General features: G+C 40.0%; 1 protein-coding gene across 3 annotated transcripts in view; it reads right to left on the reverse strand.

The window, feature by feature from the left end:
• The window catches only part of ccser1 (coiled-coil serine-rich protein 1), a 1,375,213-nt gene that overhangs the window by 1,061,468 nt on the left and 299,888 nt on the right, over window positions 1-13,857 (reverse strand). For all 3 annotated transcript variants that reach the window (XM_073042460.1, XM_073042461.1, XM_073042462.1), the window contains one exon: window positions 8,495-8,609. In XM_073042460.1, coding sequence (XP_072898561.1) covers window positions 8,495-8,609 — 115 coding nt within the window. The remainder of the gene's footprint in view (window positions 1-8,494; window positions 8,610-13,857) is intronic.

Below are 13,857 nucleotides of genomic sequence, written 5' to 3' on the forward strand. Positions count from 1 at the left end.
GTATGATAACTAGAGAAGAAAACTGCAGATGCTGTAAATCCAAAACAAAGATGAGAATGCAGGAACCACTCAGCTGGTCAGGCAGGTTCCATGGGGAGAGGAACTGAGTCAACTTTTGAGGTTGAGGACAGGCAAATGGTTTTCCTTGTGGAATTGGTGGGGAATAGGAAAGAGAATATGTTACAGGGAAATAAATGGGGGAATGGAATTGATGCATAGTCTCAACAGACTCAATGGTTTCCTTCTATGTCTTAAGAAAGTAATAAAAATCAGAAAATGCTCAAAATTATGAAAGGGTTTAAATGGTGATGAGTTTATCATGGTCGCAAGTACTAAGATATAGTGAAAAACGTTGTCTACATTCCATTCAGACAGATCATCCTGTACATAAGTACATCAAGGCAGTACAAATGAAAAAAAACACAGAATACTCTGTTTTATTCACAGAGAAACTGTAGTGTCGGTAGGCAACGTACAAGGGCAAATGCAAGGTAAATTGAGAGATCAAGAGTTAATTTTAACATGAGAGCCATTCAAGCGTCTGATAACAGTGGAATACAAGCTGTCCCCGAGCCTTGTGATTTTTTTTTCTCATGCATTTGTACCTTCTGACCGACGGAAGTAGGGGGGCTGGAGAGAAGAGAAAATGATTGGATAGGAACAGACACAAAATGCTGGAGGAACTCAGCAGGACAGGCAGCATTTAAGGAAAAAAGTAATTCTGAAAAACTTTTTTTTCTTAAAGGCTGCCTGGCCTGCTGAGTTCCTCCAGCATTGTGTGTGTGTTGCTTGGATTTCCAGCAGCTGCAGATTTCCTCTTGTTTGTGATTAGGTGGTAAGTCTAGATTGGTTGGGGAAGAGTTTAGGATCTTTGTCAAATGAAACTATAAGATGTGTGAAAAATCAATCTCACATATATGAACTGAGCAGCTATGTTGAGGAAGTGTTATATGAAAGAACACTGAAATTGGGACTCAGCAGTCACATTCAACGTGATTTTGCATGCAGGCTTGACAGGGTAAAATCTCCAGATATATATGTCAAAGAAGACCTCTAGAGTGGGATTAACTGGAAAGTTATTTCAGAGAGATAACACACAGGCTAATTGGGTTGAGTGGCTTCCTATTACTGACACCTTCCCAACGATAATCAAAGCTGACATCACCGGTATCATCTGTACACTGAGTATGCACACAAGATTCTAGTGAGAGTTTTTCTACATTCACAATCCGCACTCCTCCCACAATTATTAAAGCAAATCAGCTGGTCATTTAGTGAATTCACTCTGGGCAAAGTGGCTGCTACTTCTTCTCACAAAATAAGCAGTAACTACTCTTTTAAAACAATTTGTTTAATGTGGAATTGTTTGATATGTCTTGAAGACACAATAAGCTGCCACATAATTGCAGTTTTGTTTATCTTTATCAATTGCTTGCCGCCCATATAAGGATTATAAATTTAACATCTGGTAGCCTAATCATCCTTCTACAATCCTGTGCTTGGTTTATACTGGGTGGGTTATTAAATAATTTAGAATAAATGGTCAAAGTCATTAGTTTGTGTGTTCACTGGATTCAATTTCATCACATCCTTTCTAATTTCAAGACATAGCAGATATGCTTTACGTAACTCCACAGCTTGTAAACAGAATACAACTTATGTGAGTAATTATTCATTTGCTGCATTTTGTTTCTGAGCCTTCGATTTGATATTCTTGAATTTGAGAAAATAATTCTCAAAAATTCATCTACCTTGCCATCAATCTGAAAGTCATGTAAAGAAATAATAAAAATGAATTGCATAGCCGTTGAAATTATATAACAGAATGCAAAACAGTATCAAATAGTTTTACAACCTAGAATAAAAATTTAAAAATACTGAAAATATTTAGCAGATCAGGCAGTAGCTGTAGAAAGCAAAACAGAGTTAATGTTCCAATTTGAACTGTTTTCTCAGATGCAGCATAACCTGCTGAGTCTTTTCATGTTTTATTTCAGAATTCTCGTAATGGTGATTTGTTATATAATCCTTATGTTTGTATTATCCTCAGAGAAATTAAATGGTGTGCAGTCAATTAAATTAATTTTAAGACAACTTCTATTGAGTTATTTGTGAAAAATAAACACCTCTTATTTCAAACATTGTCTGTTAACCCTTTGCTTTCTAAATTGAAACCAAATCTTTTTTTCCTCAACATAAATAAAAAACAGTTAAGATCTTCACCATCTCTTCTGCTTCACACGCAGATCTTCCAGAAGACTGATTTTGTCCCTTGCTATCTTTTTGTTCTTAACATATCTGTAGAACCCTTTAAGGTTCTCCTTTTTCTTGTATTCCACAGACCAACCTCATGCTTTCTCTTAGCCCTCCTGATTTCCTTCTTAAGTGTTCCCTTGCATTTCTTATACTCAAGTACCTCATTTGTTCCCGCCTGCCTTTATCTGCTATGCATTTCCTTGTTTTTCTTAACCATAGCCCCAATATCTCTGGAAAACCAAAGTTCCCTAAACCTATAATGCTTGCCTTTTATTCTGAACTCTGTACTCTCAAAATGTCACTTATGAAGGCCTCCCATTGCCAAGTATACCTTTGCCTGAAAACAACCTATCCCAATCCACACTTGCGAGATCCTCTCTGATACCATCAAAACTGGCCTTTGATCAATTTAGAATCTCAACTTGAGAACCAGACCTATCCTTTTCCATAATTACCTTGAAACTAATGGCATTATTATCACTAGATGCAAAGGGTTTCCCCACACAAATTCTGTCACCTGCCCTGTCTCAATCCCCAATAGGAGATGGAGCATCACACTTTCTTATGTTGGTACTTCTGTGTGCTGATTAAGGAAACTTTCATGAACACATTTGACAAACTATTTCACATCCTGCCTTTTTTACAGTCAATATGTGAAAAGGTAAAATCATCTGCGATCACAACCTCAAGTTTTTTGCAACAGTCTGCGATTTCTCTACAAAATTGCTCCTCTGAAACCCACGGACTTTTGAGTGGTCCATAACATAATCTTTTTATCACGGTTCTACCTTCTTTATTCTTCATTTCTACCCATAAACCCTCATTAGCCGAGTACTGCAGTCTGTCCTGACTGAGCATTGCTGGGACAATTTCCCTGACACCCTTCCTCCTTTAATCCCTCACACTCTATCATGTCTAAAGCAACAGAGCCCTGGTACATTGAGCTGCCAGTCCTGGCCCTCCTGCAACCAAGTTTCACTAATGACTACAATGTCACAATTCTACATGTTGATCCATGCCCTAAGCTCATCCACCTTTCTTACAATACACGCTGCATTCTGCTCAGAACATTATTCCCACCATGGCCAAACTTTTGTTTCTGATCTTGTATAAATAGCTTTCCCCACAACCTCTCCACTATGTGTCCTGGCACTCAGGTTCCCATTCGCCTCCAACTCCCAGACAAATTTCAAACAGTTTTTGATGTTAGACTGTAGAACATAAAACAGTAGAGTACAGGAGCAGCTCCTTAGTCCACCATGTTGCAGCAAACTAATTAAACTGGTAATTAAACTCGTAAGTGAACTAATCCCTCCTGCCTATATAGTGCCCATATCCGTCCATTCTCTACACATTCATGCATCCACTGAATTGCTTTTAAACTTCTCTTTCATATTTGCTTCCATCACCATCCCTGGCAATGTATCTCAAGCACCAACCACTCTGTGTAAATATCTCCTTTTGAACTTAGTACCTCTCACCTTAAATGTATGCCCTCTTAGATAGATAGATAGATACTTTATTCATCCCCATGGGGAAATTCAACATTTTTTCCAATGTCCCATACACTTATTGTAGCAAAACTAATTACATACAATACTTAACTCAGTATAAGTATGATATGCATCTAAAATCACCCTCTCAAAAAGCATTAATAAATAGCTTTTAAAAAGTTCTTAAATAGTTTACTAAAATACATTGAATGGTAACTTAAGCTCAGTCCTAACCCCGGCACTTTAACATATCTTACCCCTGGCGGTTGAATTGTAAAGCCGAATGGCATTGGGGAGTAATGATCTCTTCATCCTGTCTGAGGAGCATTGCATCAATAGCAACCTGCCGCTGAAGCTGCTTCTCTGTCTCTGGATGGTGCTATGTAGAGGATGTTCAGGGTTTTCCATGATTGACCGCAGCCTACTCAGCGCCCTTCGCTCTGCTACCGATGTCATACTCTCCAGATCTGTGCCCACGACAGAGCCCGCCAGCCCGCCTTCCTTACCAGCTTATTAAGACGTGAAGGCATTTCGACCCTGGGGAAATATCAGCTACCTACCCTTTCTATACCTTTCAGAATTTTATTGTTTTCTATCAGGTCTCCTCTCAGCCTCCACCACTCCAAAGGAAACCTTCCAATTTTGTCCAACCTCTCCTTACTGCACATGACCTCAAATCTAAGCTGCTTCTAGTAAACAACTTCTGTGCCCACTCCAAATTCTCCACCTCCTTCCAAAAAATGAGGCAACCAGAACTGAGTACAATACTCCAGCTACAGCCTAACCAGAGCTTTATAAAAACTAGAGGTTAAAAAAACAGTAATATTGTAAGGGGATTAATCTTCATTTGACTATATCATGACAGTTTACCAGAATTTAGATGATCTATCATGGAACAGAATTTTTAATTTTTTCCCTTCTCTGTGGTTTTTCTGCTTGGCTACATGTAGTCTTCAACATGTGAAAAACTAAGAAATAAACGAAGAAGACTGGGCCTGATGTCAATTCAACTTTACAAGATGGAACAAACACAACAATGGACCTCAGCATATGTTTTCATTGTGCCTTTCCAATGAATCAAGCTCACACAGAGGTCAAATGGCACCGCCGTCAGTTTGCTTTGCTGGTATCCAGGGGAAAAGGAAGTGCATATATTTTCAGTAGCTATTAAGCGCTCGACAGATTTTCAGCTTCCAGAACAGTTCCACAAAATTCAAATTATTCCAAATGTTGTAATTATTTTTTAATTGATTTCATTGGGGCATTAAACTAATACATGTGTTTGGATTCATGCCAGTTTAAATTAGCCACAGGGCATTACACAGTCAGCAAGTTGGGATAGTGATTTTTTGCATTGGCTTTTTAATCTTTGCAGTTCTGTAATGCTGGGAACCTGAGGTCAGGTAAATGAAATATGCAAATTAGATTCAACACTCCATGCTAACAATGAACCAATTTCAATTTAAGCTCTCAGAGATAGGCTATGTGTCACACTTAAAAGATGCTGGATGAGTCACAACAAATAGATTCCATTCAGTTTCTGTCAGAATTCATCAAAAATTAAATAAAGACAATTTTGAAATCTGCATTTAGCAATCTTCCTCCAGGGTTTCAGGGTTGAGTATCGACAATGATTTGCTTTGAAATCATTTAAAATGTGTGCTTGCTGCATTGCCTCCCTCCATAATTAATAATTATAATTTGACTTGAATGTTGATTTCCAATAAATCAGAGGTGTTGTACAGCTTAAAACAAAATATGCGGTGAGGATTTTCTTATTTAAGAGGCCTTGCACAGACCAGAAAAAGTAGACTCCTTGGGGACTGTGCATAGATATCTGCATTGTTTCAGGAGTGGGGTAGGCATAAATAACTCAGTAACACCCTCACTCTGTATCTCTGTTCCAACTCAGGGATTAAACACAAAGAGCCACAGCAGTGGCAGTTTGAGGCGATAGTACCGAGAGCAATCAGCCCATGTAGGCTTGACTCAGAGATTACAGTCAGAGAACATAAGAAATGCTGTGACTGTTATACAGAGAATTTTTGGAAATCAATACCCTGCTATAGAATGGCATTCTTCCCAACAATAACATTGTGGCCACAATTGAAGGAGAGGGTATGTTCCAGAAAATATTAATGAATTAGTTATTTTAGATAATTTTCTAGATCCTTGGAGTCATTACAGCATAGAAAGAAACCTTTCAACTCAATGAGTCATTCTCTCTTCTCCCCTTCCCATAGGGCAGAAGAAACTAAAGTATAAGAGCATGGACCACCAGCTTCCATTCTGCGGTTATCAGCCGCTTGAATACACTTTACATACAGTAAAAGCTGAACACTTGATCTCCCAGCTTATCTCTTTGTAGCCCTTGCACTTTATTTGACTGCATGCTCTGCACTTTCTCTGTAAATGGAAGTACACATCATGCACAAACTCTCATGGTCTCAGAAGGTTTTCTACACAAACTGGAAAGCTCACCAATATCCTGCTTTCTGAAGAGGCCAAAGAGAGTTGGACTATGCACATCTATATTCATGTCATGTACAGATGCACAGTAGACAGCGTCCAAACAAGCTGTGTCACTGCCTGGTATGGAAACTGATCTGCGACAGACAGGAAAGCTCAACAACTGGCATCAGGCTACCTGCCATCAAGGACATATATAGAGAAAGGTGCCGGAGAAAAGGCCAGTAACATCATGAAGGATCCCACCCACCCTGCTCACGAATTGTATGCCTCTCTCCCGTCAGGGAGGAAGCTATGTAGCATCCAGGCCAGGACCACCAGACTCAAAGCGACCACCAGTCGCTTTCCCCAAGCAGTAAGGCTGATCCACCCACTAACCAAACTGCCTACACCCCCAAACACCATTACTTGATCAGCTACTGTCAGGGTCACCTTATATACAGACGACCAGACTATGTAACAGTTTCTTCCCCCAAGCTATCAGACTCCTCAATACTCAGAGCTTGGACTGACACCTTGCCCTACTGTCCTGTTTATTATTTGTTGTAATGCCTGCACTGTTTTTGTGCACTTTACGCAGTCCTGTGTAAGTCTGTAGTCTCGTGTAGCTTTCTCTGTGCTGTTTTTTTATGTAGTTCAGTCTAGTTTATGTACTGTGTCATGTAAACCATGGTCCTGAAAAACGTTGTCTCATTTTTACTATGTACTGTACCAGCAGTTATGGTTGAAATGACAATAAAAGTGATTTGACTTGACTGGACTTTATAGACATACCAACAATCTATGTTTCTAAACTATCTTATGTTTTTATATTTATTATGTTTTTATTATTATTGTGCTCTTTATCTTATAATAATTATTATAATTATTTCATTCTCCTTTACACCTGCGTACTGGAAATGACATTAGACAAACTTAAATCTTGAGTCCTGGATCGTGAAACTGCACCATGGTATTTTGCATCCTACTTCCTTTTCAACGTAGTTATGTATGGCACGATTTGTCTGGATGCCATGCAAAATAAAAGCTCGGCCAGGTGACAATAATAAACTAATTCTGTGCAGGCTCCTTGTTATGCTATTGCCCAAGATCCTGCCATTCCTATGTTCTTTCTACGGTCCCCTAAGAAACCTCCAACTGAATTGTTTTCCACTGTACTTACAGGCAGTGAGTTCCCTATCAAACACATTCTGCATAAAGTTATGTTTTTCTCATTTTTTCAAAAATTTAAATCAGTGACCTAAAACCACCTACTAATGGGAGCACCTTCTGTCTTTTTCTGTTGCCATGCAACACTGTGTGACCTAAACTAAACTAACACTGAAATTGTACTGTGCTGAAATTCCTGACCTTAGATTCTACCTGCTGGGGTAATTTGTAATTATAAAGTAACTGATTAAAAAGCAATTCTGATAACGAAGAAGGGTAATTTAATAATTCCACACTGACAGACGACAGGCACAGGAAGTAGATGTTAGAAAATCAAGGCTCCAGTTTCATAATATGTTCACTGTGATTCTCTTAGCACCGGATTAGCACATTTCAGACAGTTTACAATACAGAAAACAATACCAAGAGTTGCATTATAATGAAGCATTAATTCCTGCATAGTAAATATGCTAAATGTTTTGCAGAATTACAGGTTTGCTGAAGTTTACGTGTTTGAAGGAGACCAATGTGTCCAGGCTAGTTGAAAACAAAACACTATTTAGACAAATTCAATGAACAGCCTTGGCCCATTCTGGGAAGTTTGGACACATTAGGTGTCTTTCCAGTCATCTTTGAACTATGATGAGAAGATCTGTCTCCATCAGTCTCTCAGGAGACACAGAAACACAAGAAACAAGGAGCAGTAGTAGGTCATCTGGCACCTCAAGCCTGCTCAACCATTCAATATGATCTTGGCTGATCTGCGCCAGGCTTTTTCTCTTCTTCGTGGACATCAACTCCTGAATATTTCAATAAATGTTCTACCTCACCTTGAAATATCTCCAACGAGTTTGCCTCTACAAGCCTCTATGGCAGAGAATTCTAGAGATTCACCATCCTGTGCACTTCAGTTTTAAATAAATCTATCCTCTAATTCACGACTGGGAAGTCATGAACAAGAAAACTTCTTAATATCTCTTTTGCCATGTTCTCCTTAGGGTTTGATTTTTCAATAAGATCACCCCTTGTTCTTCTAAATAATTTCCAATCCCAGGAATCTACACAAATGTATTAACCCCTGAAATCCTACCTTCAGCAAACAGACCTTCAAAGCTGTCGTAACTTACCAAAACGTTTGGCAGCAACATTCTCACACTGGTGGCGCTGGTCTTCCAGGAACTCCAAATCCAGCATTAGATCATCTTCATCCAAGTCACATGATCCCAGTTTGTTTAAAACATCCTGAATCCAAGGAGGGAAGGGGGAAAATACAGCTAATTAAGATATAATTCAGCAAAAAAATCTTTATAAGACCATAAGATATTGGGGCAGAATTAAGCCATTTGTCCCATCAAGTCTTTTAAACCATTTCATCTCGGCCCCAATCTGCTGCCCTCTCCCCATATCCCTTCATACCCTGGCCAATCAAGAATCTGTCAACCTCTGGCTTAAACATACATATGTATATGACTTGGCCTCCACAGCTGCCTGTGGAAAAGAATTTGACAGATTCACCACTCTCTAGCAACAAAAAAAAGAAATTCCTCCTCATCTCCATTCTAAAAGTTTGCTCCTTTATTCTGAGGCTGTGTGCTCTGGTTTAAGACTCTCCCTACATAGGGAACATCCTCTATACATCCACACTATCAACAACAAATTACACACCTGCAAAGTATTGCCCATCTCCTATACTAATGAAGGCCGGTATACTAAAACCCGTCGTGAGCATTCTTTCCTCCCCACCCTTACATCAGACAGAAGATACAAAAGCCAGAAAGCACCAGGCTCAGTGACAACTTCTATCCTAGCATTAAAAGACTATTGAATGATACGACAGCTTGACTACACAATCTACCTTGTTATGGCTTTGCACGTCATTTTTGGCCTGCACTGCACTTTCTCTGTGTCTATATAGCATTTTATTCTACATTTTATTATAGTTTTCCATCATGCTACCTCAACAGACTGATGTGATGCAACAATCTGTAAGGGTGGAATGAGAAACAAAGTTTCTCACGGAACTGCAGAGCATGTGACAATAATAAATCATTTCGCTGGAATTCAAGGCCTATCAATGAGGTGGTGTTAGGGGAAAGCCATGAAGTTTTCCAACATGCAATGGTCAGAAGTAGGGTATGGGCAGAGATTTTCCTTTAATCACAAATTCCATGTTTTAACATGATAATGAATGAGGTTATTTCCATCCAATTTCTGAGACCAATAAAATTACTTTCACAGAGCTGTGCATTTGCCCATAGTTGGGTTTCAATTAGACTATTTCTGCTAGTGGAGCATGTGCCCTGGCTTTGATTAAAAAGAGACCAAATAGAAGATATATTAAGAACCGCCTTTCTTTCAAGATTAGTGAACACATGTAACAGGTTGCTAGGTATGATAACAAAATAATAGGGCCTTAACTTGTTGGCCTGAACCCATGTAAACTATTGGCTCCCAAATAAAAGTAAGATTTGCATATCAGAATTTCTTTTCAGGTCCCCTTCCAGTTCATCTTGCAGATCTTTATGTTCAAAGAAGTTCTCTTACAGCTTACTCCCTGCTTAGAACTGTTTCTGGAGCAGGAAATGTGCTTCGCAGTTTGAACACAGCGCATGCAAAAAGGAGCACTTGTGATGATGGTTTAGGGATAAGTATTGGTCAATGCACTGCAGAAAACTCCCTCACATTTCTTGGGAGCCGTGCAATGTGATCTTATACATTTTTCTGCAAGATCTGGCCGGGCCTTGATTTAATATATAAAAGGAAGCATCTTCGTCACTGCTGCACTCCCCTAGAATGGTCTGGTTGCCACAGTTTGATTTTCCTATGTCATTGCCTCAGAGTGGGGCTTGGATCAAACTTAATTTTACCCTCAAGGCCACAGCTGCCCCAGTGTGCGATGGAAACTAAATCTACCTGCCCCTGAAAAAACTTGAACTTCCTGACCCTGCATTTTATAAAATAAGGATTAATAACTTTCAAATTTTTGTAACTATTGTAGATTTAAATGAAAATGTAAGAGAACTTCTGTTTAACTTTATTTTTCTGTCTTCCCTACCTTTCTCAAAGTTCAAAGTAAATTTTTATCAAAGCATGTCTGTTTCATGATACACTATCCTCAGATTCATTTTCTTGCAGGTATTCACAGTAGAAAAATGAAATATAACAAAATCAATGAAAACTACACACAAACAATGTGCAAAATAAGATCCACTGTGCAAATACAAAAAGACATAAAAAACAATAACAATTAAATAAATAATACTGAGAACATGAGCTATAGATCCCTTAAACGTAAGTCCATAGGTCGTGGAATCAGCTCGGTGCTGAGTAAGTTATCCACGTTGGTTCAGGAGCCTGAAGGGTGAAGGGTTATAACCGTTCCTGAACCTGGTAGAATAGGACCCAAGCTCCTGTACCTCCTTCCTGATGGCTGCACCAAGAAGAGAGCATGGCCTGGATGGTGGGGGGTCCTTGAAAATGGATGCTGCTTTCTTCTGGCAGTGCTCCTTGTAGACATGCTCAATAGAGGGAAAGGCGTTTCTTTTATTTTTTGTAGGCTTTACCATTCTTGGGCTTTGTTATTTCCATACCAGGCCGCGATGCAAGCAATCAAGGTACTCTTCACTTTTCTTCTTTTAAAGTTTGTCAAGGTTATAGGTGACATGCTGAATCTGCATAAATTTCTAAGAGAGTAGAGACACTGTCATACCATCTTTGTGATGGCACTTTCATGCTAGTCCCAGGACAGATCCTTTGATAATATAACAGCAAGGAATTTAAAGTTACTGACCCTCTCCACTTCCAAACCCCTGATGAGGACTGGCTCATAAACCTCTGGTTTCTTCCACTTGTAGTCAATAATCAGTTACCACCTTTGATTTGGCCAGCAACAGTGGTATCACCAGCAAACCTAAATATCGCATTGGAGTTGTACTTATCTTCACAGTCAGGTATAAAGTGAATAGAGCAGGGTCTAAGTACACAGCCTTGTGGTGCATATATGCTAAAGGTTACTATGGAGGAGAGGTTACCAATCTGAACTAACTGGGGCCTGCAAGTGAGGAAATCGAATATCCAGTTGCACACATAAGTATCGAGGTTTTGGTCTTGGAGTTTATTGATTTGCTTGGCGGGGATAACAGTATTGAATGCCAAGCTGTAGTCAATGAAGAGCATACTGAATCATGCATCTTGATGGTCCAAGGCTGATAGAAAAGCCAAGGAAATGGCATCGACCATTGACCTGTTGTGACATTAGGCAAACTGGAGTGGATCCAAGTCATTCTGCAGGCAGGAGTTGATGTATTTTATACCGATCTTCCAAGAATGTCTCGCGTACGAGGTTCCTTTGTGCTCATTAAAGACTTCTATATCTCCAGCTTCAGTGTCTCCTGGTGACTTCAGTCACAGACACAACAGCAATACATTAACTAAATGGCAATGTACGGACCACATCAAACAGAGTGTATGACAGTACAGATCATATGGCAGTGTATAGACTATGCAACGTCACACAGACCATAAAACATTATACAGATTGTACTGTGAAACACAAATCATATTACTATCCACAGTCACTACAACAGAACACAGAATCTACAACAGTACAGAGGATCTAGCTGATCACAAACTGTATTACAGTGCATATACTGTAATAACACAAACTATAGTGCAGTATCTAGACCATATTTCAGTACAGACTATATGACAGTTCTGACAATACAACAGTACGCAGACCGTAGTACGTTAGACTGACTATACAACAGTACACAAACTGTATGACAGTACACAGACCATACAACAGTTTACAGAAGTGTACAACAGTACACATATGAATTGACAGTACACAGAACATACAAATATAGTGGCAGTATATTCAGCATACAAAATAAATTGCCATCCGGGAACAAGGCTTTCGAAACAGGCATTCTACTTCAAGCTCAGTCAAGGAAAAAAGTTGCTAGGAAGACAAAGGGAATGAGCAAAGATGTTCTCAAAGCCTTCTTAAAATAAATCTTATTTGCCTCTGATATATAGGAATACATGATCCTTCACTGCTAAGACAGGGAATCTCATGTTGGGAGAACATGGAAACTCAGGGCTAATGGGAAAGGACTGCATCACCTCCTGCACTATATAAGAGTATGTCTGTACAACAGTACACAGACAACAGTATACAGTACAATTACCATACAACAGTATGCAGATCATACTACTTCACTGCTGAGGCACAGAACCTCAAGTTGGGAGTGCATGGGGGCTCAGGACTGACGGTGAAGACAGTGCATCATCTCGCTGCTCAGTCACACACCTCCCACCTCAACTGTGGCAGATTCTGCAGATCTCACATCAATGTCCTCAGAAAGTGGCCGTACGAAAGTAGAACCAGGTACGGAATAGACAGGGTGAATGGACAAAATCTTTTTCCCAGGGAAAAGGATCCAAAAACTAGAAGGACAAGCCCATAAGATATAGGAGCAGAATTAGGCCATCTGGCCCATTGAGTCTGGTCCGCCATTCAATCATAGGTGATACTTTTTTCTATCTCCTCAACCCCAGTTCCCGGCCTTCTCCCCCTAACCTTAGATGCCATGTCCAATCAAGAACCTATCAATCTCTGCCTTAAATACACCCAATGACTTGGCCTCCACAGTTGCATGTGGCAAAGAATTCCACAAATTCACCACCCTCTAACTAAAGAAATTTCTCTGCATCTCTGTTTTAAAAGGGTATCTCTCTATCCTGAGGCTGTGCCCTCTTGTCCTAGACTCTCCCACCATGTGAAACATCTTTTCCACATCTACTCTCTCTCGGCCTTTAAACATTTGAAATTTTTCAATGAGATCCTCCCTCATCCTTCTGAATTCCAGCGAGTACAGACACAGAGCTATCAAACGTTCCTCGTATGATAACCCTTTCATTCCTGGAATCATCCTTGTGAACCTCCTCTGGACCCTCTCCAATGCCAGCACATCTTTTCTAAGATTTTTTATATTTTAGCATGTCGCGCCAGACAGTCAGCCATTCTTGTCTGGCACGTGGTGTCAGGATTGGTCCCCTTTCGGATTAACTGGGTCATGATATGAACGTTCCTGACTCGACCCTTGTATTTTTTACGAGGCCGAGTGACTAGCTCAACGCTCAACCCGGCACGGATGGAAAGCGTGCTTGGGGGAGGTGGCTCAACTTGGATTCGAACTCAGGAGCCTTCGCTCCGGAGTCCGGCACTAATGCCAATGCGCCACCATTTCTAAGATGAGGAGCCCTAAACTGTTCACAATACTCAAGGTGAGGCCTCACCAGTGCTTTATAAAGCCTCAGCATCACATCCCTGCTCTTATATTCTAGACCTCTTGAAATAAACGCTAACATGACATTTGCCTTCCTCACCACCGACTCAACCTGCAAGTTAACCTTCAGGGTGTTCTGCACAAGGACTCTTAAGTCCCTCTGCATCTCAGATTCCTGTACTTTCTCCCTGTTTAGAAAA

Source organism: Hemitrygon akajei, chromosome 4 (genome assembly GCF_048418815.1).
Source record: "Hemitrygon akajei chromosome 4, sHemAka1.3, whole genome shotgun sequence".
Classification (NCBI taxonomy): Eukaryota; Metazoa; Chordata; class Chondrichthyes; order Myliobatiformes; family Dasyatidae; genus Hemitrygon; species Hemitrygon akajei.